The sequence below is a fragment of the Oncorhynchus mykiss genome, chromosome 30, assembly GCF_057628025.1.
Source record: "Oncorhynchus mykiss isolate SJ-2025 chromosome 30, ASM5762802v1, whole genome shotgun sequence".
Classification (NCBI taxonomy): Eukaryota; Metazoa; Chordata; class Actinopteri; order Salmoniformes; family Salmonidae; genus Oncorhynchus; species Oncorhynchus mykiss.
The window spans coordinates 1,289,446-1,312,437 of NC_143051.1; the positions used below are offsets into that span (position 1 = coordinate 1,289,446).

Below are 22,992 nucleotides of genomic sequence, written 5' to 3' on the forward strand. Positions count from 1 at the left end.
AGACCCTCTATTTTAGACCCTCCATATCAGTCCCACCATATACTCAGACCTGACATATACTCACACCCCCCACATTAGACCATCCATATTAGACCCTCCATATTATAACTCTATATTCGACCCTCCATATTAGACCCTCAATATACTCAGACCTTCCAAATTAGACCCTCCATATACTCAGACATTCCATATCAGACCATCAATATACTAAAACTGTTCATATTAGACCCTAAATATACTAAGACCCTCCATATTAGACCCTCCATATCAGTCCCACCATATACTCAGACCTGACATATATTCAGAACCTCCACATTAGACCATCCATATTAGACCCTCCATATTAGACCCTCCATATAATCAGGCCCTCCATATACTCAGACCCTCCATACTAGACCCTCAATATACTCAGACCCTCAATATACTCAGACCATCCCTATTAAACCCTCCATGTACTCAGGCCCTCCATATTAGACCCTCAATATACTCAGACCCTCCATATTAGACCCTCCATATACTCAGACATTCCATATCAGACCATCAATATACTCAGACCCTCCATATGCTCAGACCCTCAAAAAACTCACCCTCCATATTAGACCCTCCATATACTCAGAACCTCCATATTAGACCCTCCATATACTCAGACCCTCCATATTAGACTCTCCATACACTCAGACATTCCATATTAGGCCCTCAATATACTCATACTCTCCATATTAGACCCTCAATATACGCAGACCCTCCATATTAGACCCTCCATATACTCAGACCCTCCATATTAGACCCTCTATATAATCAGACCCTCCATATTAGACCCTCCATATACTGAGACCCTCCAAATTAGACCCTCCATATTAGACCCTTCACATAGTCAGACCCTCCAAATTAGACCCTCCATATTAGATCCTCCATATCAGACCATCAATATACTAAAACTGTTCATATTAGACCCTAAATATACTAAGACCCTCCATATTAGACCCTCCATATCAGTCCCACCATATACTCAGACCTGACATATATTCAGAACCTCCACATTAGACCATCCATATTAGACCCTCCATATTAGACCCTCCATATAATCAGGCCCTCCATATACTAAGACCCTCCATATTAGACCCTCCATATCAGTCCCACCATATACTCAGACCTGACATATATTCAGAACCTCCACATTAGACCATCCATATTAGACCCTCCATATTAGACCCTTCACATAGTCAGACCCTCCAAATTAGACCCTCCATATTAGATCCTCCATATTAGACCATCTATATACTCAGACCCTCAATATACTCCGACCCTCCATATTAGACCCTCAATATACTCAGACCCTCAATATACTCAGACCCTCCATCTTAGAACCTCAATATACTCAGACCCTCCATCTTAGAACCTCAATATACTCAGGCCCTCCATATTAGACCCTCAATATACTCCGACCCTCCATATTAGACCCTCAATATACTCAGACCCTCCATCTTAGAACCTCAATATACTCAGGCCCTCCATATACCCAAACCCTCAATTAACTCAGACCCTCCATATTAGACCCTCCACACACTCAGACCTGACATATACTCAAACCCTCCATATTAGACCCTCTATATAGTCAGGCACTCCATATTAGACCTTCCATGTACTCAGACATTCAATATTAGACCTTCAATATACTCGAACCCTCCATATACTCAGACCCTCCATATACACAGACCCTCAATATACTCAGACCCTCCATATTAGACCCTCAATATACTCAGACCCTCCATATTAGACCCTCAATATACTCAGACCCTCCATATTAGACCCTCCATATACTCAGACACTCCATCTTAGACCCACCAAATAAGACCCACCTTCCTCACATGTCTGTTACCTGGCCTGTACCACCACATATCTGTTACCTGGCCTGTACCACCCCCACATGTCTGTTACCTGGCCTGTACCACCCCCACATGTCTTTTACCTGGCCTGTACCACCCCCACCTTCCTCACATGTCTTTTACCTGGCCTGTACCACCCCCACCTTCCTCACATGTCTTTTACCTGGCCTGTACCACCCCCACCTTCCTCACATGTCTTTTACCTGGCCTGTACCACCCCCACCTTCCTCACATGTCTTTTACCTGGCCTGTACCACCCCCACCTTCCTCACATGTCTGTTACCTGGCCTGTACCACCACCTTCCTCACATGTCTGTTACCTGGCCTGTACCAACCCCCACCTTCCTCACATGTCTGTTACCTGGCCTGTACCACCCCCACCTTCCTCACATGTCTGTTACCTGGCCTGTTACCTGGCCTTTACCACCACCTTCCTCACATGTCTGTTACCTGGACTGTACCAACCCCCACCTTCCTCGCATGTCTGTTACTTGGCCTGTACCACCACATGTCTGTTACCTGGCATGTACCACCCCCACCTTCCTCACATGTCTGTTACCTGGCCTGTACCACCCCCACATGTCTGTTACCTGGCCTGTTACCTGGCCTGTACCACCCCCACCTTCCTCACATGTCTGTTACCTGGCCTGTACCACCTTCTTCTTGGCAACCCCCCCAGCAGAGTCATCCTTCTCTTTGTCGTCGTCTGACCCCCGGTCCCCTGGGGGTGGTTGGGTGCAGGGTCTTGGGCCGGGGGCCTCTAACACCGGGGGTCCCTCAGTTCCCCCACAGCTCTGCTGGGGCGTTCCACTCTGAGCTGGGGTCCGCTGCTGTAATACCGTCTGGAAACAGAGCAGAGACAAAGTACCATGTTACATATCTAATCCACCCAGTGAAGGCAGAAAACCTAGCATACAGTGGCTACATTAACTCTAAATGAAGAAACTAATTTCCTAAAGAAATAGAAGAATTGATTGGTTCTTACTGAATCAAGACCATCATCATCGACAGGAGGAGAGTGGCGTTCCCACTGCAGCTCAGGGGGAGGATGGGCCCTGGAGGAGTGGAGAGAGGGAGGGGGGAGGATGGGCCCTGGAGGAGTGGAGAGAGGGAGGGGGGAGGATGGGCCCTGGAGGAGTGGAGAGAGGGAGGGGGGAGGATGGGCCCTGGAGGAGTGGAGAGAGGGAGGGGGGAGGATGGGCCCTGGAGGAGTGGAGAGAGGGAGGGGGAGGATGGGCCCTGGAGGAGTGGAGAGAGGGAGGGGGAGGATGGGCCCTGGAGGAGTGGAGAGAGGGAGGGGGAGGATGGGCCCTGGAGGAGTGGAGAGAGGGAGGGGGAGGATGGGCCCTGGAGGAGTGGAGAGAGGGAGGGGGAGGATGGGCTCTGGAGGAGTGGAGAGAGGGAGGGGAGGATGGGAGATGGGCTCTGGAGGAGTGGAGAGAGGGAGGGGGAGGATGGGCCCTGGAGGAGTGGAGAGAGGGAGGGGGAGGATGGGAGATGGGCTCTGGAGGAGTGGAGAGAGGGAGGGGGAGGATGGGAGATGGGCTCTGGAGGAGTGGAGAGAGGGAGGCAAAAGGCTTGGCACACGCATACTCATAGAGAAATTAACCTTAAATTATCTGGCAAAAGCTCTGGTGGACATTCCTATAGTCAGCATGCCAATTGCACACTCCCTCAAAACACAAGACATCTGTGGCATTGATCGGGTTGTTTAATCATCTTCTTGATGTCACACCTGTCAAGTGGATGGATTATCTTGGCAAAGGAGAAATGCTCACTAGCAGGGATGTAAACACATGTGCTCAAAATCTGCGAGAATTACGTTTTTTGTGTGTTTCGAAAATTTCTACAATCTTTTATTTCAGCTCATGAAACATGGAACAAACACTTTACATGTTGCATGGCCCCATGTCACAAGGATCTTTACACAATTCTTGGAAGCTGAAAATGGCCCAGTTCTTCCATATCCTGCATACTCACCAGACGTCACCCATTGAGCATGTTTGGGATGCTCTAGATCAATGTGTGTGACAGCATGTTCCAGTTCCTGCCAATATCCAGCAACTTCACACAGCCATTGGAGAGGAGTGGGACAACATTCCACAGACCACAATCAACAGCCTGATTAACTCTATGTGAAGGAGATGTTGCGATGAATAAGGCAAATGGTCGTCACACCAGATACTGACTGGTTTGCTTCTTTTTTTTTAATGCATCCGTGACCAACATACACATATCTCCCAGTCACGTGAAATCCGTAGATTAAGGCCTGAAGAATGTATTTCAATTGACTGATTTCCTCATATGAATTGTAACATTGTTTTTCACATTGTTACATTACAGCCTTATTAAAAATATATATGTTTTTAAATCCCCTTCATCAATTACACACAATAATAATAATGACAAAAGTTAAAACAGGTTTGCAAATGTATTACAAATTTAAAAAACTGAAATACCTTATTTACATAAGTATTCAGACCCTTTGCTGCGAGACTTGAAATTGAGCTCCGGTGCATCCAGTTTCCATTGATCCACCTTGAGATGTTTTTGCAACTTGATTGGAGTCCACCTGTGTAAACTCAATTGATTGGACATGATTTGGAAAGGCACGTATCTGTCTATATAAAGGACCCAAGGTTGAGATTGCATGTCAAAGCAAAAACCAAGCCACGAGGTCGAAGGAGTTGTCCGTAGATCTCCGTCGAGGCACAGATCTGGGGAAGGGAACCAAAACATTTCTGCAGCATTGAAAGTCCAAGAATACAGGGGCCTCCATCATTCTTAAATGGAAGAAGTTTGGAACCACCACTACTTTTCCTAGAGCTGGCCGTCTGGCCAAATTGAGCAATCGGGGGAGAAGGGTCTTGGTCAGGAAGGTGACCAAGAACCCGATGGTCACTAACAGAGCTCGAGAGTTCTGTGCCAGCCAGAGACCGTACTTGAACCCGATCAAACATTTCTGGAGAGACCGGAGACCTGAAAATAGCTGTGCAGAGACGCTCCACATCCAACCTGGCAGAGCTATTTTTAGTAGAGGCCATCACTCTGTTCTCACGTAATTGCATAGCCTGTTGAAATGTTGCGCAACATGAGCTCATGTGTCACGGATCTCTCTGGAACTGTCATTGCTCACACCTGGCTCCTATTCCCACTGATTGTGTTTGTATACATGTGCCCTTTGTTCACCATGGTAGGGTCGATTATTGTTCCTATGTCCGTTGGTGCGTGTGAGTACCTGTACCTGTGCTGTGTGTTTTCGTGCCCTTGTGGATTGCGCAGATTATTATGGGTCTCGCCCAATGTGTGAATAATTGTGTGCGTGAAATTTGAGATACTCCTAGCTCTTTTGTTTTGGGTTTCTACCCTGTGTTTTGTTACGTGTTTGTTTGGTCTTCGTGCCTTTACATGGCCCGCTGGCTCTAATTCAGGTTAATAAAAAAAAAAAGGTAAACCAGGGCGGGATCAGCCAGCGGCGGCTTCCCGCATGCGCGATTCATTTGCAGTCCTGCTCTGACTGCAGCTGGGAGGGTCTGCAGTGCCTGTGAGTGCTTTGGGACGGGGATGGGGCCCACGGCAGCACCCGCTGCTCGTTGAGAAGAGTAAGAACGGTACGTGCTTTCACGTCAGAGTCTCCAAGTCACCAATAACCCCAGAAAAAGTCGCTAGTCGCTTAAAAAAAAAATGTTGGGGTCTGAATACTCGCTAAATTGGCAACACTGCCCCAGACCTCCTGTTAACCAGGTCCGCAGCTTAACAAGCGACCCGATTGGTTTACTTTAAGTTTTGACCAAACTATTCACTTAAATATGTATTCAAAAAGAAATGCATTAACATTACAATTTAGGAGCAATTCCATCACCTTTTAAATTTCATACCAATTAATTATAATAAATAAACTCAATATCTAGTTCAAACAAGGGTATTACATATTTAACTAGCAAGTCAGTTAAGAACAAATTTACAATGACGGCCTACCAAAAGGCCTCCTGCAGGGACGGAGGCACGGGATTAAAAATAAATATAGGACAAAACACTACATAAAGAGAGACCTAAGACAACATTTATTATATACATATTTTAAAACTTTATTTAACTATGCAAGTCAGTTAAGAACAAATAATTTTTTACAATGACGGCCTACCAAAAGGCCTTGTGGAGACAGGGACCTGGGATTAAAATAAATAAATACAATATAGGACAAAAACACACATCACAACGAGAGACACAACACTACTTAAAGAGAGACCCAAGACAACATGGTAGCAACACAAAACATGGTACAAACATTATTGGGCAGTCAACAGCAAAGGTCAAGAAGGTAGAGACAACAATACATCACACGAAGCATCTACAACTGTCAGTAAGCGTATCCATGATTGAGTCATTGAATGAAGAGACGAGATAAAACTGTCCAGTTTGAGTGTTGGTTGCAGCTCGTTCCAGTAGCTAGCTGCAGCGAACTGAAAAGAGGAGCGACCCAGGGATGTGTGTGCTTTGGGGACCTTTAACAGAATGTGACTGGCAGAACAGGTGTTGTTTGTGGAGGATGAGGGCTGCAGTAGATATCTCAGATAGGGGGGAGTGAGGCCTAAGAGGGTTTTATAAATAAGCATCAACCAGTGGGTCTTGCAATGGGTTTACAGAGATGACCAGTTTACAGAGGAGTATAGAATGCAGTGATGTGTCCTATAAGGAGCATTGGTGGCAAATCTGATGGTTGAATGGTAAAGAACATCTAGCCGCTCGAGAGCATCCTTACCTGCATATCTATAAATGACTTCTCCATAATCTAGCATGGGCAGGATGGTCATCTGAAATCAGGTTTAGTTTGGCAGCTGGGGTGAAAGAGGAGCGATTACAATAGAGAAAACCAAGTCTAGATTTAACTTTGGCCTGCAGCTTTGATATGTGCTGAGAGAAGGACAGTGTACTGTACAGCCATACTCCCAAGTACTTGCAGGGAGAAACTTTGTAGCAGGGCATGGGGATAGTCACATTAGAAGGGCTGGGGAGATGAGGAAATGTTGGACGGGTAAGGAGGCATGGCTGAGTCAAATAGGAATCCTGACTTAATGAAGTGGTGATTAAAGAGCTCAGCCATGTGCTTCTTGTCAGTAACAACCACATCATCAACATTAAGGGACATGTGCTTCTTGTCAGTAACAACCACATCATCAACATTAAGGGACATGGGCGGCTGTGAGGAGAAGGGTTTATTTTCCATAACTTCTTAGGGTTAGACCCAGAGAGAGAACTGCTCATTAAAGTAACTAACTTTGGCCTTCCGGATAGCCTGAGTGCACTTATTTCTCATTTGCTTGAACGAATATACCAGTCAGCCTGAGTATGCGTGTGCCAAGCCTTTTGCCAAATGCAATTCTTGAGGTGGAGAAACTCTGCAAGATCACGGTCGAACCAGCGGCTGAACCTGTTTTTAATTCTCATTTTCTTTAGAGGCGTGTTTGTTAAAAATACCAGTGAAAATATCAAAAAAGAAAATTGAAAACACGAATGAAAACATTAATGCTAATGAAAATGGCTAGCTAACTAGCTGGAAACTAAGCTATCAAAACAAAGCCAGTACTTAACAATAGCAAACTAAGCTAGCTAGCGGCTAATATTAGCAAGTTAACACGTTAGCCAGGCAACAACAAAGCTACACAGCAAAAAAAAATGTTGCCAATGCTACGACAATTCCTATTTACAGATAGCTAAATGTGTGTACCTTTTCCTGATATATATTTTTGTCTTCTTTTGTTCCTCGTGCTTCACAATTGTATTCACTTGATCCTGGAGGGCATTGCCCCTGTCGAGTAACCGGAGCTCCTTGCTTTTTCCCCACCGAAGAGTCCGCCGCCGTGGAGAAAAATCACTCATGACGGGTAACGCACAGGCGTCAAGACCCAATTCCACCCCAACTACGATCAGACATATCCTGGACCCGGAGGATAACAGCTCTCTGAGACAACTGGATATTAACTTGGCTTAAATCAGTTAAAGCTTGCCAGTCCGTTGCCATCTTTTCAAAACGTCAGCTAGCATGTAGCATAGCCACTGCCAGCACTACCAACTAGCTAGCGCCAGGGGGAGGGCCTTAATTTGACAGTGGCTGTCCACAAAAAGAAAGCATTGATAAGTGATGGAGCTGGAAATATGTAGAAGCATGTGGGATACAAAGGAAAAGATTGTGGTGTTCCACCACGTGCAAGTTTTGCAAACACACACATTCTTCCTAATAGTTCTAGCTATGCATCTAGAACAAATGATTATCAGAGAGAGAGAGACTATGAGCAGTATTCCTTTTATAAAACAAACAAAAGGCATTGATCAATAACTCCTTATGTAACAGTTTAGCTTCCGTCCCTCTCCTTGCCTACCTGGGCTCGAACCAGGGACCCTCTGCACACATCAACAGCCACCCTCGAAGCATCGTTACCCATCGCTCCACAAAAGCCACGACCCTTTGCAGATCAAGGGGAACAACTACTTCAAGGTCTCAGAGCGAGTGATGTCACCGATTGAAATGCTATTAGCGCACACCACCGCTAACTAGCTAGCCATTTCACATCGGTTACACTTATTAAAACCATTGCATTGGTTCACTAGTATTGCTGCCATTGTCAGTGTGAAGTCCTTGTTAAATCAAGATAAAATACAACAAATGTAAATTCAATATACAGGTCAAGTGTAATAATGTGTGGCCTTTTTCCATTTTCAAACCCACACGAGTGCCTGTACTTGGATTGATGTTATGCCACTCAGCACCTATGTGGTTATAATTCTTCCAATCAGGATTCCCCTCCAATCGCATCTGAGGTTATTATGGAACTCCTGAAGCCTCCTCTTTTTCTTCACGTGGAACCATGTGTTTTAACTAGAAGTCTGCATCAAGGGTGAAGTCACAGTTCATGGTGTTTGACATCACTCCATACCTCTGGTACTCAGCCACACGCTTCTCAAAGAAGTTTGTTTTCCCTTCCAGTGAGATGGACTCCATGAAGTCGAAGGGGTTTTCTGTCAGATAGACCTGGGATAGAAAACATTCGTTTTGCTCTTGCCAACTTTATTTTGTCATTGTCAAGCCAAGCATGACATCCCATCAATCCATGAGTTGGACCAACAGGCTGGCGCTATGTATACGCTACCTACACACTAAAAATATCAAAATACTATGTTGTAGAGTCAAAATAATAAGGAAAGACTCACCTTGGCCAATCCCAGGTCTTGGAGTAAACGGTCTGCCACAAACTCAATGTACTGCTTCATCAGCACACCATTAATACCAATCAGATCCACAGGTAAGGCCTCTGTCAGAAACTCCTGAAATGTGAACATGTGTGGTTATGGACACGTTCCAGATTCCCGTTAAAATGTGTCCTTCTGGACACGTTCCAGATTCCCGTTAAAATGTGTCCTTCTGGACACGTTCCAGATTCCCGTTAAAATGTGTCCTTCTGGACACGTTCCAGATTCCCGTTAAAATGTGTCCTTCTGGACACGTTCCAGATTCCCGTTAAAATGTGTCCTTCTGGACACGTTCCAGATTCCCGTTAAAATGTGTCCTTCTGGACACGTTCCAGATTCCCGTTAAAATGTGTCCTTCTGGACACGTTCCAGATTCCCGTTAAAATGTGTCCTTCTGGACACGTTCCAGATTCCCGTTAAAATGTGCCATTATGGACATGTTCTTGATCATTGTTAGATAGTAATTGTATGTATGATAAAAGGTCTATGAACCAAACCTCACTGTTTTTAATGGATTTACAATGACGTATGTTTTTATAATGGCGAGAGTATGTGTGGCTGTCACCAAATTTTGTCAACCGGTGATTGTCAAGCAAATAACTGTCGGTCTCACGGTAATTGACTGTTAATTAACATAAACACATTCAGCATCTCCTGGCTTCCACACAGCCTACAAGACACTGATGCAGACCTTTGGGAACATCTACTGTTTAAAAAGAAATAAATCCATGTAATATGGCCTACACCTTCACAATAAATCCATTATTTATTTTAGACCGGTCTAAAGGAACATGAAGAAAATGTAGTCTACTTCAGAAGAACAGAATAGTATAAATCAGAATTGTCCATACGTTATAGCCTGATCTGGCTGTGGGCTAGACTAGTTCATTTAGCAGACAAGATTAGCTTAGAATTCCGTGTCATTATTTTATAGTATGTAGAAAACATTTGAACCAAGCTGAATAAAATAGGAAGGACATTTTCTCCAAACGATTTGCACATGCAGCTTTTCTGTGTTGATGGTTCACAAAGAAATAGGTACTCCTATATCTTAATTTAGAGTTATTAATTTAACTTTAGTTGTTCCACAAACATTGGGCTTTGTGTTTTATACATTGTACGGCTGCTTTGTTGCGACTCTAATGATGATTTGAATAAAGTCACTTGAAAGGCATGAGCTCTACTTTGTATTTTTGCTGTACACACTACATCAGTCACTAGTTCACAATTTGACAAGCACTTGACAATGCATAGAATTTCACGGCTGCATCCCCTTTGTGTGGCCGTAACGCACCCTAAACAAATCCATGCCTTTTTCTGCCAGTGTGCCCTTCTCCCAGACTGCAGCACACTCCATCACATGGTCAGGTCTTTCTCACAGGCTACAAGTGAAGACAATCTCACACAAATTATCAAGGAACACACCAGGTACAACCCTAAATCCGTAAACATGGGCACGCTAATAGACATTATCCTGACCAACTTGCCCCCCAAATACACATCTGCTGTATTCAAATCAGGATCTCAGTGATCACTGCCTCATTGCCTGTATCCGCTACGGGTCCGCAGTCAAACGACCACCCCTCATCACTGTCAAACGTTCCCTAAAACACTTCTGCGTGCAGGCCTTTCTAATCGACCTGGCCCGGGTATCCTGGAAGGATATTGACCTCATCCCGTCAGTTGAGGATGCCTGGTCATTCTTTAAAAGTAACTTCCTCACCATTTTAGATAAGCATGCTCCGTTCAAAAAATGCAGAACTAAGAACAGATATAGCCCTTGTTTTACTCCAGACCTGACTGCCCTCGACCAGCACAAAAACATCCCGTGGCGGACTGAAAAAGCATTGAATAGTCCCCGCGATATGCAACTGTTCAGGGAAGTCAGGAACCAATACACGCAGTCAGTCAGGAAAGCAGAGGACAGCTTTTTCAAGCAGAAATTTGCATCCTGTAGCTCTAACTACAAAAAGTTCTGGGACACTGTAAAGTCCATGGAGAATAAGATCACCTCCTCCCAGCTGCCCACTGCACTGAGGCTAGGTAACACGGTCACCACCGATAAATCCGTGATAATCGAAAACTTCAACAAGCATTTCTCAACGGCTGGCCATGCCTTCCTCCTGGCTACTCCAACCTCGGCCAACAGCCGAGGTTTTCAGATGTTCTGAAAGAGCTGCAAAACCTGGACCCATACAAAGCAGCTGGGCTTGACAATCTGGACCCTCCATTTCTGAAACTGTCCGCCGCCATTGTCGCAACCCCTATTACCAGCCTGTTCAACCTCTCCTTCGTAGACATAAGTATCAAATACTTATGTCATGCAATAAAATGCAAATTAATTACTTAAAAACCCTACAATATGATTTTCAGAATTGTTGTTTTAGATTCCGTCTCTCACAGTTGAAGTGTACCTATGATAAAAAAGTACAGACCTCTACATGCTTTTTTAGTAGGAAAACCTGCAAAATCGTCAGTGTATCAAATACTTGTTCTCCCCACTGTATATGCCAGTTAGGCTCTACGCCCCTTATAAAGCAGATTAATGTGCTTAATTTTAAGTTATTTGGCCACTGTAGTTGTGATACAAACCTTGTAAAAACATATAGGCCTATGGGCTAGGCTACATGAGGTGTACAACTATGATTAGAATAAAAAAAAAAGTATTGTTTCTTATGCTGGGCATCATACACACGTGATCATATATCATTCACAAGTGATAGGCTAATATTGTCACCCATCAGACTATTGCTGATTTAATCTTGTCTTAAATATGTGACATTTGTTTTGATTTAGAATGTACCATTATCATAAGCACCTGTATCGAAATGGGCAGCGGAAAATATGTCATCAACGCACTTCAAAATCAAATTTAAATAGCGAATGGAGGACACTTTTCCCATCAGGTAAGCTATACTCCTGTTGCAAAGACAAGCCAAGTGTTTAATATTAGGAAAGTTGAGAAATAAATATAGTAGCCCTAGTCTATAGAAGTGTGATGGGATCCTCCTCTTTTTAATAGAGGCCATTACTCTGTTCTCACGCAATTCCATAGCCTATTGAAATGTTGCGCAACATGAGCTGATGAGCTCTCATGGAGTGTTTGATTAGATTAGCATTGATGTCAACGTGACTAGTGGGACAATAGAGTGCTGAGTACCAGGCTGTTAGTCAGTTTGGTAGGCTACTAATGACCATCCACAGCATCAGAGCTTGGAGAAGCTCACCTAAACAGTCACGTGGAATTTGACAGCCATCATGACTCTGGTGTGGAGGTAATACAGTCAACAGCACTAGGCGAGAGTCATGCATCTACTTCTGATGTTAGACAGTATTCATTTCACGGACTCACCTGCTCAATGCTGACAGCTTTGGTGATAATGTCCTTCACCCTGTCCTCTGACGGTTTCTTCACTATGTAGCTGTACAACAGACAGGCAAAGTTACAGTGCAGGCCCTGAAGATACAAACATACATTAAAAGATCAATACTCTATAGTGACACTTATATCGGCAGGGAGGTCAATACATTTTAGCTGTTGCTACTTTTCTAATCAAATAACAGCAAAACGTTGAGGCTGGAAAATGTTTGTGCTGCATCAAGATGTAGCTTAGATGTCCTTTGAAAAGAGACTGGACTGTTCAATCCCAGTCCAAGAGGGCCCAAACACTTTGTGTTTATGTTTACTACCTGCTAGTTAATTACACTCACCTGGGAGGTGTAAATTACTTCCTGATTAGAGGGGAACAACTAAAAAGAGCCAGTGGAACTGGTTTGGAGGTTCAGAGTTGAAAGGACACAGAGCATCTAACCTCGTCTCTGCTGATGAGCTCGTTGGAGTAGGTGAGCCCAGGCATCAGGCCTCTCTTCTTCAACCAATAAATAGCAGCAAACGACCCTGAGAAGAAGATGCCCTCCACTGCAGCGAACGCTACTATCCGCTCCCCTGTGGAGGAATTGAAACATGGGTTGGTGGTTTAATTAAAAAATGGCAGCATTACATTTGTTTGTATAACTAGCAGCGAAGGCTGAATTATTAAACGAAGAATGAACGCACAAAATAACTATCCAACGACACATATGAAACATTTCCTTGTCCTAGCCATGCATTGGGTGGACACTGTTACTATAGCAATGAGGATCATGTCCTAGCCATGCATTGGGTGGACACTGTTACTATAGCAATGAGGATCATGTCCTAGCCATGCATTGGGTGGACACTGTTACTATAGCAATGAGGATCATGTCCTAGCCATGCATTGGGTGGACACTGTTACTATAGCAATGAGGACCATGTCCTAGCCATGCATTGGGTGGACACTGTTACTATAGCAATGAGGATCATGTCCTAGCCATGCATTGGGTGGACACTGTTACTATAGCAATGAGGATCATGTCCTAGCCATGCATTGGGTGGACACTGTTACTATAGCAATGAGGATCATGTCCTAGCCATGCATTGGGTGGACACTGTTACTATAGCAATGAGGACCATGTCCTAGCCATGCATTGGGTGGACACTTACTATAGCAATGAGGATCATGTCCTAGCCATGCATTGGGTGGACACTGTTACTATAGCAATGAGGATCATGTCCTAGCCATGCATTGGGTGGACACTGTTACTATAGCAATGAGGATCATGTCCTAGCCATGCATTGGGTGGACACTGTTACTATAGCAATGAGGATCATGTCCTAGCCATGCATTGGGTGGACACTGTTACTATAGCAATGAGGATCATGTCCTAGCCATGCATTGGGTGGACACTGTTACTATAGCAATGAGGATCATGTCCTAGCCATGCGTTGTCCAGGGTGAACACTGTTACTATAGCAATGAGGATGTTACAGCTGTGAGACTGTTCCTTTTTCAAGAACTCACCGAAAGTGGATTTGGTGTCAGAGATCCACTGGATCGCCCAGTCTGCTTTCCTTCTCACACACGGCATAGTCTGAATGGCATTGAACAAATGCTCCCTGTAAAGACAAGGAGAACAGGTTCAGAACATTTGTGCCTGTAGATCAAAACATGCACCAACCAACCCCTCCTCCAAGTCTAGTATCACCGTTTCACCACAATGATCTCCTCAACTGACAAAATGAGCTTCATATACCACCTGGTGAGGATATCAGGGCCTGTGTTCATAATGCATAACACAGGAGGAGTGCTGATCTAGGATCAGTGTTGCCTTTTGGATCATAATGAATAAGGTTACATGGACAGGGAAGACATGATCCTAGATCACTACACCTACTCTGAGATGCTTCATGATGCGGGCCTCAGAGTCCCTGATGTAAGTGTTGATGAGCATGCCATACATCTCATTAGACTATAGTCACGTACCTCTCCTCAGAGTCCCTGATGTAAGTGTTGATGAGCATGCCGTACATCTCAGAATGGATGTTCTCTATGAGGATCTGGAACCCATAGAAGGATCGGGCCTCTGGAAGCTGTACCTCCTGACTAAACCTCTGGACCTGAGGGATGGATAACATTGGGTCAGCACAGCGTAGCCTAGTGGTTAGAGCGTTGGACTAGTAACCAAAAGGTTGCAAGATCAAGGTAAAAATCTGTCGTTCTGCCCCTGAACAGGCAGTTAACCCACTGTTCCTAGGCCGTCATTGAAAATAAGAATTTGTTCTTAACTGACTTGCCTAGTTAAATAAAGGTAAAAAAGGATGAAGGATGAATAGGCTGGGGTGAGAATACAGTATAATACAGAATAATACAGTACTACTGTATAGCTACATCAACAACAAATAGGCTGGGGTGAGAATACAGTATAATACAGAATAATACAGTACTACTGTATAGCTACATCAACAACAAATAGGCTGGGGTGAGAATACAGTATAATACAGAATAATACAGTACTACTGTATAGCTACATCAACAACAAATAGGCTGGGGTGAGAATACAGTATAATACAGAATAATACAGTATAATACAGAATAATACAGTACTACTGTATAGCTACATCAACAACAAATAGGCTGGGGTGAGAACACAGTATAATACAGTACTACTGTATAGCTACATCAACAACAAATAGGCTGGGGTGAGAACACAGTATAATACAGAATAATACAGTATAATACAGAATAATACAGTACTACTGTATAGCTACATCAACAACAAATAGGCTGGGGTGAGAACACAGTATAATACAGAATAATACAGTATAATACAGAATAATACAGTACTACTGTATAGCTACATCAACAACAAATAGGCTGGGGTGAGAACACAGTATAATACAGAATAATACAGTACTACTGTATAGCTACATCAACAACAAATAGGCTGGGGTGAGAACACAGTATAATACAGAATAATACAGTACTACTGTATAGCTACATCAACAACAAATAGGCTGGGGTGAGAACACAGTATAATACAGAATAATACAGTACTACTGTATAGCTACATCAACAACAAATAGGCTGGGGTGAGAACACAGTATAATACAGAATAATACAGTATAATACAGAATAATACAGTACTACTGTATAGCTACATCAACAACAAATAGGCTGGGGTGAGAACACAGTATAATACAGAATAATACAGTATAATACAGAATAATACAGTACTACTGTATAGCTACATCAACAACAAATAGGCTGGGGTGAGAACACAGTATAATACAGAATAATACAGTATAATACAGAATAATACAGTACTACTGTATAGCTACATCAACAACAAATAGGCTGGGGTGAGAACACAGTATAATACAGAATAATACAGTATAATACAGAATAATACAGTACTACTGTATAGCTACATCAACAACAAATAGGCTGGGGTGAGAACACAGTATAATACAGAATAATACAGTATAATACAGAATAATACAGTACTACTGTATAGCTACATCAACAACAAATAGGCTGGGGTGAGAACACAGTATAATACAGAATAATACAGTATAATACAGAATAATACAGTACTACTGTATAGCTACATCAACAACAAATAGGCTGGGGTGAGAACACAGTATAATACAGAATAATACAGTATAATACAGAATAATACAGTACTACTGTATAGCTACATCAACAACAAATAGGCTGGGGTGAGAACACAGTATAATACAGAATAATACAGTATAATACAGAATAATACAGTACTACTGTATAGCTACATCAACAACAAATAGGCTGGGGTGAGAACACAGTATAATACAGAATAATACAGTATAATACAGAATAATACAGTACTACTGTATAGCTACATCAACAACAAATAGGCTGGGGTGAGAATACAGTGTAACACAGTATAATAGAGTACTACTGTATAGCTACATCCATGATCTAGAACAAAACTTATGGGGCAGTTTCCCAGACACAGTTCCCTGGATGTCGAGTCCTGGACCAAAAAGCCAGCTCAGTGGAGAATCTCCATTTAACGCCATGGTTCCTAACGCCCTACAGACCAGGGTTCCTAACGCCCTACAGACCAGGGTTCCTAACGCCCTACAGACCAGGGTTCCTAACGCCCTACAGACCAGGGTTCCTAACGCCCTACAGACCAGGGTTCCTAACGCCCTACAGACAAGGGTTCCTAAGAGAGGGACTCACAAGGTTCTCGTTGACAATGCCGTCGCTGGCAGCGAAGAAAGCTAAGATGTGAGAGATGAAGTGTTTCTCATCAGGCTTCAAGTTGTCCCAGTGTGCCAGGTCCTTAGATAGATCCACCTGCAGCACAGACGGTTGGTTACAAACAGTTCCACACTTCAACCACCTCCTAACCACACATCAACCACCTACATTAAACCGTGCTTTGTTTTTTTAAGTGAGCGAGACTGCGTGTTGTATGTAGCATGTTGCCTCGCTCTCCTGACATTAGGCTTTACAAACCACACATCAATCTCGCAAGCGACAGCCTTCAGTTTTCACACATTCAAAATGAGCGAGTATTGTTTCATGTATTCTGACGACCGTCTTGCTCTTTACAGGGAATAGGCAGCATGTGGAATTAAAGTTAATTAGCCCCCACCTCTTCCACTGTCCAGAAGGAGGCCTGGGCCTGTTTGTACATCCTCCAGATGTCAGGGTACTGGATTGGGAAGATGACAAAACGCCTGGGGTTGTCTCTAAGCAAGGGCTCATCCTCTGTGCAGTGCTGCTGGTCTGTGTCTTTGTGGCTGTTCTGTATGAAACAATTGAAGACCACAGCTTCTTCATCTTACAGCATACAGTCACCTAAACATCAACTGAAATATATTTGATAGCCTTTTAGAATGTTAGGCGTATCAGAGATACAGATAGCAAAGAAATGCACCTTCTGTTGTGATACCACTGGTTGGAGAACATTGAATGTTGTACATTAGTACAAAGTCGCTGAAACAGCTGATCTAGCCAGTGGTGTAGGTCTATGTTTTAGGTGAGGTAGTGCAAAATAAACAAAAAAAAACATGAATGACATCATTTCCTAAAAGTTTGTACTGACAGACGTAGCCAATTTAATAGCCCATCATTCTAGAATATGCATAGAAAAATGAGTGCTCCAATTACAACATCTACCTATGGCCACACAGGCCATTGTCTAAACCCTAATTAAATAAAAGTTCAATAAAAAGTTATATTTTGAAATCCCTCAAACACCAAGTTAGGCATACGTATTTTAAAAATAGGTCATCATCACTGTCAATGGTGAATGATAATTCTTCATGTTTTACCAACCAGACTACATCTCCATGTGTTGCTCTGGGCCAGTCGTGTGTTGCTCTGGGCCAGTCGTGTGTTGCTCTGGGCCAGTCGTGTGTTGCTCTGGGCCAGTCGTGTGTTGCTCTGGGCCAGTCGTGTGTTGCTCTGGGCCAGTCGTGTGTTGCTCTGGGCCAGTCGTGTGTTGCTCTGGGCCAGTCGTGTGTTGCTCTGGGCCAGTCGTGTGTTGCTCTGGGCCAGTCGTGTGTTGCTCTGGGCCAGTCGTGTGTTGCTCTGGGCCAGTCGTGTGTTGCTCTGGGCCAGTCGAGTGTTGCTCTGGGCCAGTCATGTGTTGCTCTGGGCCAGTCATGTGTTGCTCTGGGCCAGTCATGTGATCTCAGTTTCATGGTAATTTAGATATTTGTGAATTACTGTTTGGTGAGTGAATGAAAGCAGATGCTGTTATACTATTAGCCTTTCTGTATTTTGTTTCAAAGTATATATCCTCTCTAGCGGTGAGCGCTGTTGAGTTCTGCCACATTCTACATTTTGACTATTCGGCTTCAGCTAACCATCTTAAAATCTCATTGAAATTAGGCGTTGGTGTAACAGTAACGTTACAGGCTATGCTATTATATTAGGTTCTGTTATGCAAAATGAAAATGAATCATTATGTGATCTCGAGAGACATTAATTCAGTTTTGATCTAACGTTACTAAAGAGCACCATGGTGAGAAGTGATCATCTCCTATTTGTAATGATAAGTGATGAGTAGGACTATTAGACAGAACTTGGTTATTCGAAGCGAAAGGACTAAAAAGGTCATTTTAAGCAAAAGATGCTGAAAGGGCAGTCCCAGGATGATGTTATTTAAAGAAGTTTAACCTAATTCTGGTGCTGAATGATAGCTCTGCCATTCGGGCCAGTTCAGGAACAAACAACAATAGTTTAGAGTAGGCTATACTCTAATTGGCCTACGACTACGTGGTATACTGAGGCTATAGACTAATGTAAATACAGTACCAGTCAAAAGTAGACACACCTACTCATTCAAGGGTTTTTCTTAATTTTTGACTATTTTCTACATTGTAAAATATTAGTGAAGACATCAACACTATGAAATAACACATATGGAATCATGCAGTAACCAAAAAAAAGTGTTAAACAAATCAAAATATATATGAGATTCTTCAAAGTGGCCACCATTTGCGTTGATGACAGCTTTGCACACTCCTGGAATTCTCTCAACCAGTTTATACCCAACCTTCCAGTTAGTTGCCTTGAAGTCACTGAAGTCAGTTGGATGACTGCTCAAGACGTTTTCCCAGTCAGAGCTTGTTTATTCCCGACTTCCCAGTTAATTAACTTGACTTCAATGAGTTCAAGACTTCGCAGTTCCGAGGTAACAGTTGTTTTGAGAGGAGCACAAATCATGCTTTATTGACAGCATGGCCAATGTTGAATGTTTATCATTTTAAAATTTGGAAAAAAAATGAGACCCTCCCAGATGTGGGACCACACAGCCACTGATTCCTTCCAAACCACTCATTGTTGAATTTGTGATTTCCAACTTGTTGTGTAATGTTTATGTCCAATAGCCGATGAGCACCGATATGTTTTATCTATAATTTATCTTCATATGACAAGGATTAAAAAGGATTTGTCAGTAGATTGTCAACTTGATTCATGATGATGACTGCCAGCTAAGATTTTGAAAGTATGATGTTGACATGATCAGTCCAATCAAAGCTACTGTACATATAATGTGATTTGACATAATTGTATCTGTGGCCAATGACTTTAAGCCTTCTTGGATGGGCACTTCTCGTGTAACTCTATTGCAGCACTAAAGGGGCTATAATTTTCTATCTCTACCCTTAGACTTGGCATGAGTGACAGAACACTGAGCCAATCATGGCGCAACGCTCCTTATTTTCTGCTGGCTTGCCCCATCACTACAGAAAGCACTGAGCTGGGCTGAAACACCTGCATTTTGGAGCTGACGAAATCAAGAAAATACAATTTTAAAAAGAGACCATGTTTGTATGCAGCTTCATTAAGTCAGTGATATATATATATATATATATATATATATATATATATACATACATACATACGAACACACATACATTGTTTACAAACTGATATGTGACACATATTAATGACAAAATAACACGCAAAATAGGCAAGCCTTTTTTTGCAAAAAATGTGGGGATCTTCACCTGCCCTGAATGACTGGTCGCCACTGGTCCTAGGCAAAATGGTGTCGCCTTAACCAAGTGGTCACATAATTCTGGGTCACACTGCACAAGAGGGGTCTGTGGAGTTTTATGAACATCCTCAAGGAAGACACACACATGTTTTTCCAACGGTCTGGTCAGCTGAAGTAGTCAAGCCTCCGCAGTGCACACAGCTAGCCTAATAGTTCATCATTCTCGCCACTGCCAGAGAGAAGACGGGGAAGAAACCACCATTTATTTACCTACCTCTAGGCTGCTACACAGATTTATTTGGTTTGGCATTCTATCGTTTCATATAATTGTAGTGCTAATTAAATATCCTTCATTTAGAATGTATCTGAATTAATTTAGCAGAAATAGTTTGACCAGCTCCATGTATTCTCGTCAAATAGAAACTAGTGAGGGTTACCCGCTGCACCGTGCTCCGGCAGCAACCCCATACACCATGTTTTGTTTCATAACGTCGGTGAAAACACATCTACGACAATGCAGTTCTTACATAAAATAGCAGCAACATTATATTTGACATGAATAAATAAGTTGTCTGCTATTATACATTTACATCTTAGTAACATGCTCTTTGTGATATAAGTTATTTCTCGACCACATTTAAATTTAGATCAACAATCAATGCAGCAATATTGCAGCAATGTATCACGGTCGTTCGCAAAGGTGCCTGCCCTGAATGTTTTGGTTGTTCCATACTGTTTAACGGACTAAACTACATCTCAGCTCTCAGTTGTTGTAGTGGTCTTTGTTTATAGGTTACACAAGCTCACACACTAGGCAATTTAAAGTGCTATGGTAATAACGTTACAACTATACACAATGGGAAGGAAAAAAAGGCATTTCGACAGGTTCACATTATTGTTACCTGGTAATCCTTGGACTCTGTGCGTACATTGGTTAGATTTGAGCAGTCCATTTCGTGAACAAGCAACACTCAAGCAGCGAAGTCACTTCTGCTAGTGTTCACCTTGTTGTCTTTGGTCTGGTCACAGCGTTTCTAAACCGAGGCGAAATATCGCGAGAAGTGCCGGGAACGTAGGCGCAACATCGCGAGAAGTGAGGGAACGTAGAGGCGCAACAGACCAGGCCGGGGTTTAGGGTTCCATAAATCAGTGAGAGATGTTACATGTTTGTCTTTAGATCTCAATTTTTTCCAAATCTAAAGGCACAACCTGGATTAGAGCCAGTGTCTTAAGTAGTTGAACATGTTACTACTCCAACCTCGCGAAAGTGACAAACGGACACGTTTTCATTTTCGTAAAAAACAACTTTGATTTAACGCACAATTCGACCAAGATAATAGAGGAAATATGCAAGAAATAAATGGCGAAACTCTGCCGGCAGACGTCGACCAATCGCGTTCCCGTTGTCATGCTGCATCAAACGGCTGCTAAACTAATCGTTAAGCGATACCTTCTAAACGTCAAGATATTGTAATGTATTTTACCAGGCAAGTCAGTTAAGAACAAATTCTTATTTTCAATGACGGCCTAGGAACGGTGGGTTAACTACCGGTTCATGGGCAGAACGACAGATTTCTACATTGTCAGCTCGGGGATTCGAACTTGCAACCTTTCGGTTACTGGCCCTGCGGCCCCATGAATGAAACAATGCAGGGAGCAGGTGTCGAACCTCGACCTTCTAGCCCGAAGCCCAGGGTCGTTACACTATTACCACGTTCACTTGCTTGTCAGAAAGTTAACTCTGGAATGTTCGACTTGATAATTGGTTGTAGTTACACACATGCCGTTATCAACCAGTTAGTAAATCAGGCATGTCAAGAGTTTCTTAGCTCCGACTGGCACGTGAATGCGGCATGAATCGAGAAACCGCTATTTTCCTCGATAGTATGCAATGACACTATTTCAAAACTTTCCGATATTACAGAGAACATGTTAATTATCTCGGAAAACATGTGTAATGTTGTACTTCTTGTTCACGTATTTCATGCTAATGTTGGGTTTTTGAGCTAGAATTGACTCTAATTCATTCCTTGAAGGAGTGATCTCCTTGGCCAAGAATGCTAAACGCGGCCCATTGACGACGCATGGGCAACGCACACAACGGGCGTTACAATGTCAATGAAGTTTACCATCTCCTCAAAATAATCTCTACATTAGACCCGGTGACGTGTTTCTGCGCATGCGTTTAGCTAGCCAACGTCACCAGAGGTCGGTCTTAACTCCCTGTGCACCTTATTTGCGGCAGTATTATGTAATGACAATGCAAGTTGCTCCCTCTCCGGAGCTCAACGTTTGTTTTAATTTCCTTTTCTGATTGACTGAAAATTGAAATCGAAAATGTACTACACAGTAAGGATTGGACTCTTTAATCTTTCCTGCACATAGGCCTACCCATGTGAACTTTTTGAAATTAGCTACCACTTCTCTCCAAATGGACCCTCTCCCATGTATCACGAATCAATGTAAAAGACATGGTTTGGAGTGGTATACCTGAACCCTCCAAAATTTGCCTGATCCGACAAAACACATTTCAGTGTATCCTCGCTTATTCAGACGTCAAACACTCCAGTTACACGTTGCTCATCTGATTCAGTTTTCATAGAGCTTACGATGTCCTCATCTGATAAACATCTACGACAACTTTCTGTCTCAAAGTGGTAGTATTCATTCCTAATTTCTTGGGTGTCTGAGATTTGATTGGGCTGCACCACTGACACTTCCTCATATGAACTCTTGGCTACGTTAAGATGAAAATCAGAAGCAGGTTCTTTATCCTCAAAAGAGTGTACATTTGGCATATTATTACGTTGGCAGTCTGAGCATCTTTTCTGAGCAGTTGTCACTAGCAATAGAACGTATAAATGTGTCACAGTCTACAGGTATGATAGTCCAGCATTGTTGCAGTCTTTGAAGTAGTTGGCTTCTTAACGAATCACCTGCTAATAATCTGTATTTGGCACCTCCATTAACGCAAGGCAAGAGTTCATGAAAGTCG

General features: G+C 42.9%; 1 protein-coding gene across 2 annotated transcripts; it reads right to left on the minus strand.

The window, feature by feature from the left end:
* Window positions 1–5,949: 5,949 nt before the first annotated feature.
* On the minus strand, window positions 5,950–21,544 carry rrm2b (ribonucleotide reductase M2 b). 2 transcript variants are annotated; one of them, XR_016493756.1, is made up of 9 exons: window positions 20,900–21,055; window positions 17,139–17,291; window positions 16,721–16,837; window positions 14,480–14,613; window positions 14,018–14,112; window positions 12,947–13,080; window positions 12,487–12,556; window positions 9,096–9,209; window positions 5,950–8,916 (listed from the first exon to the last, which is right to left on the minus strand). XR_016493756.1 is itself a non-coding variant. In XM_021559734.3 (9 exons), exons 1-9 carry the CDS (start codon window positions 20,948–20,950, stop codon window positions 8,764–8,766), a joined length of 1,056 nt encoding a protein of 351 aa, XP_021415409.3. In that variant the 5' UTR covers window positions 20,951–21,544; the 3' UTR covers window positions 5,950–8,763. The 2 variants fall into 2 exon arrangements, 1 of the variants encoding a protein (XP_021415409.3); XM_021559734.3 differs by having other exon boundaries at window positions 12,487–12,591; window positions 20,900–21,544.
* Window positions 21,545–22,992: the final 1,448 nt, after the last annotated feature.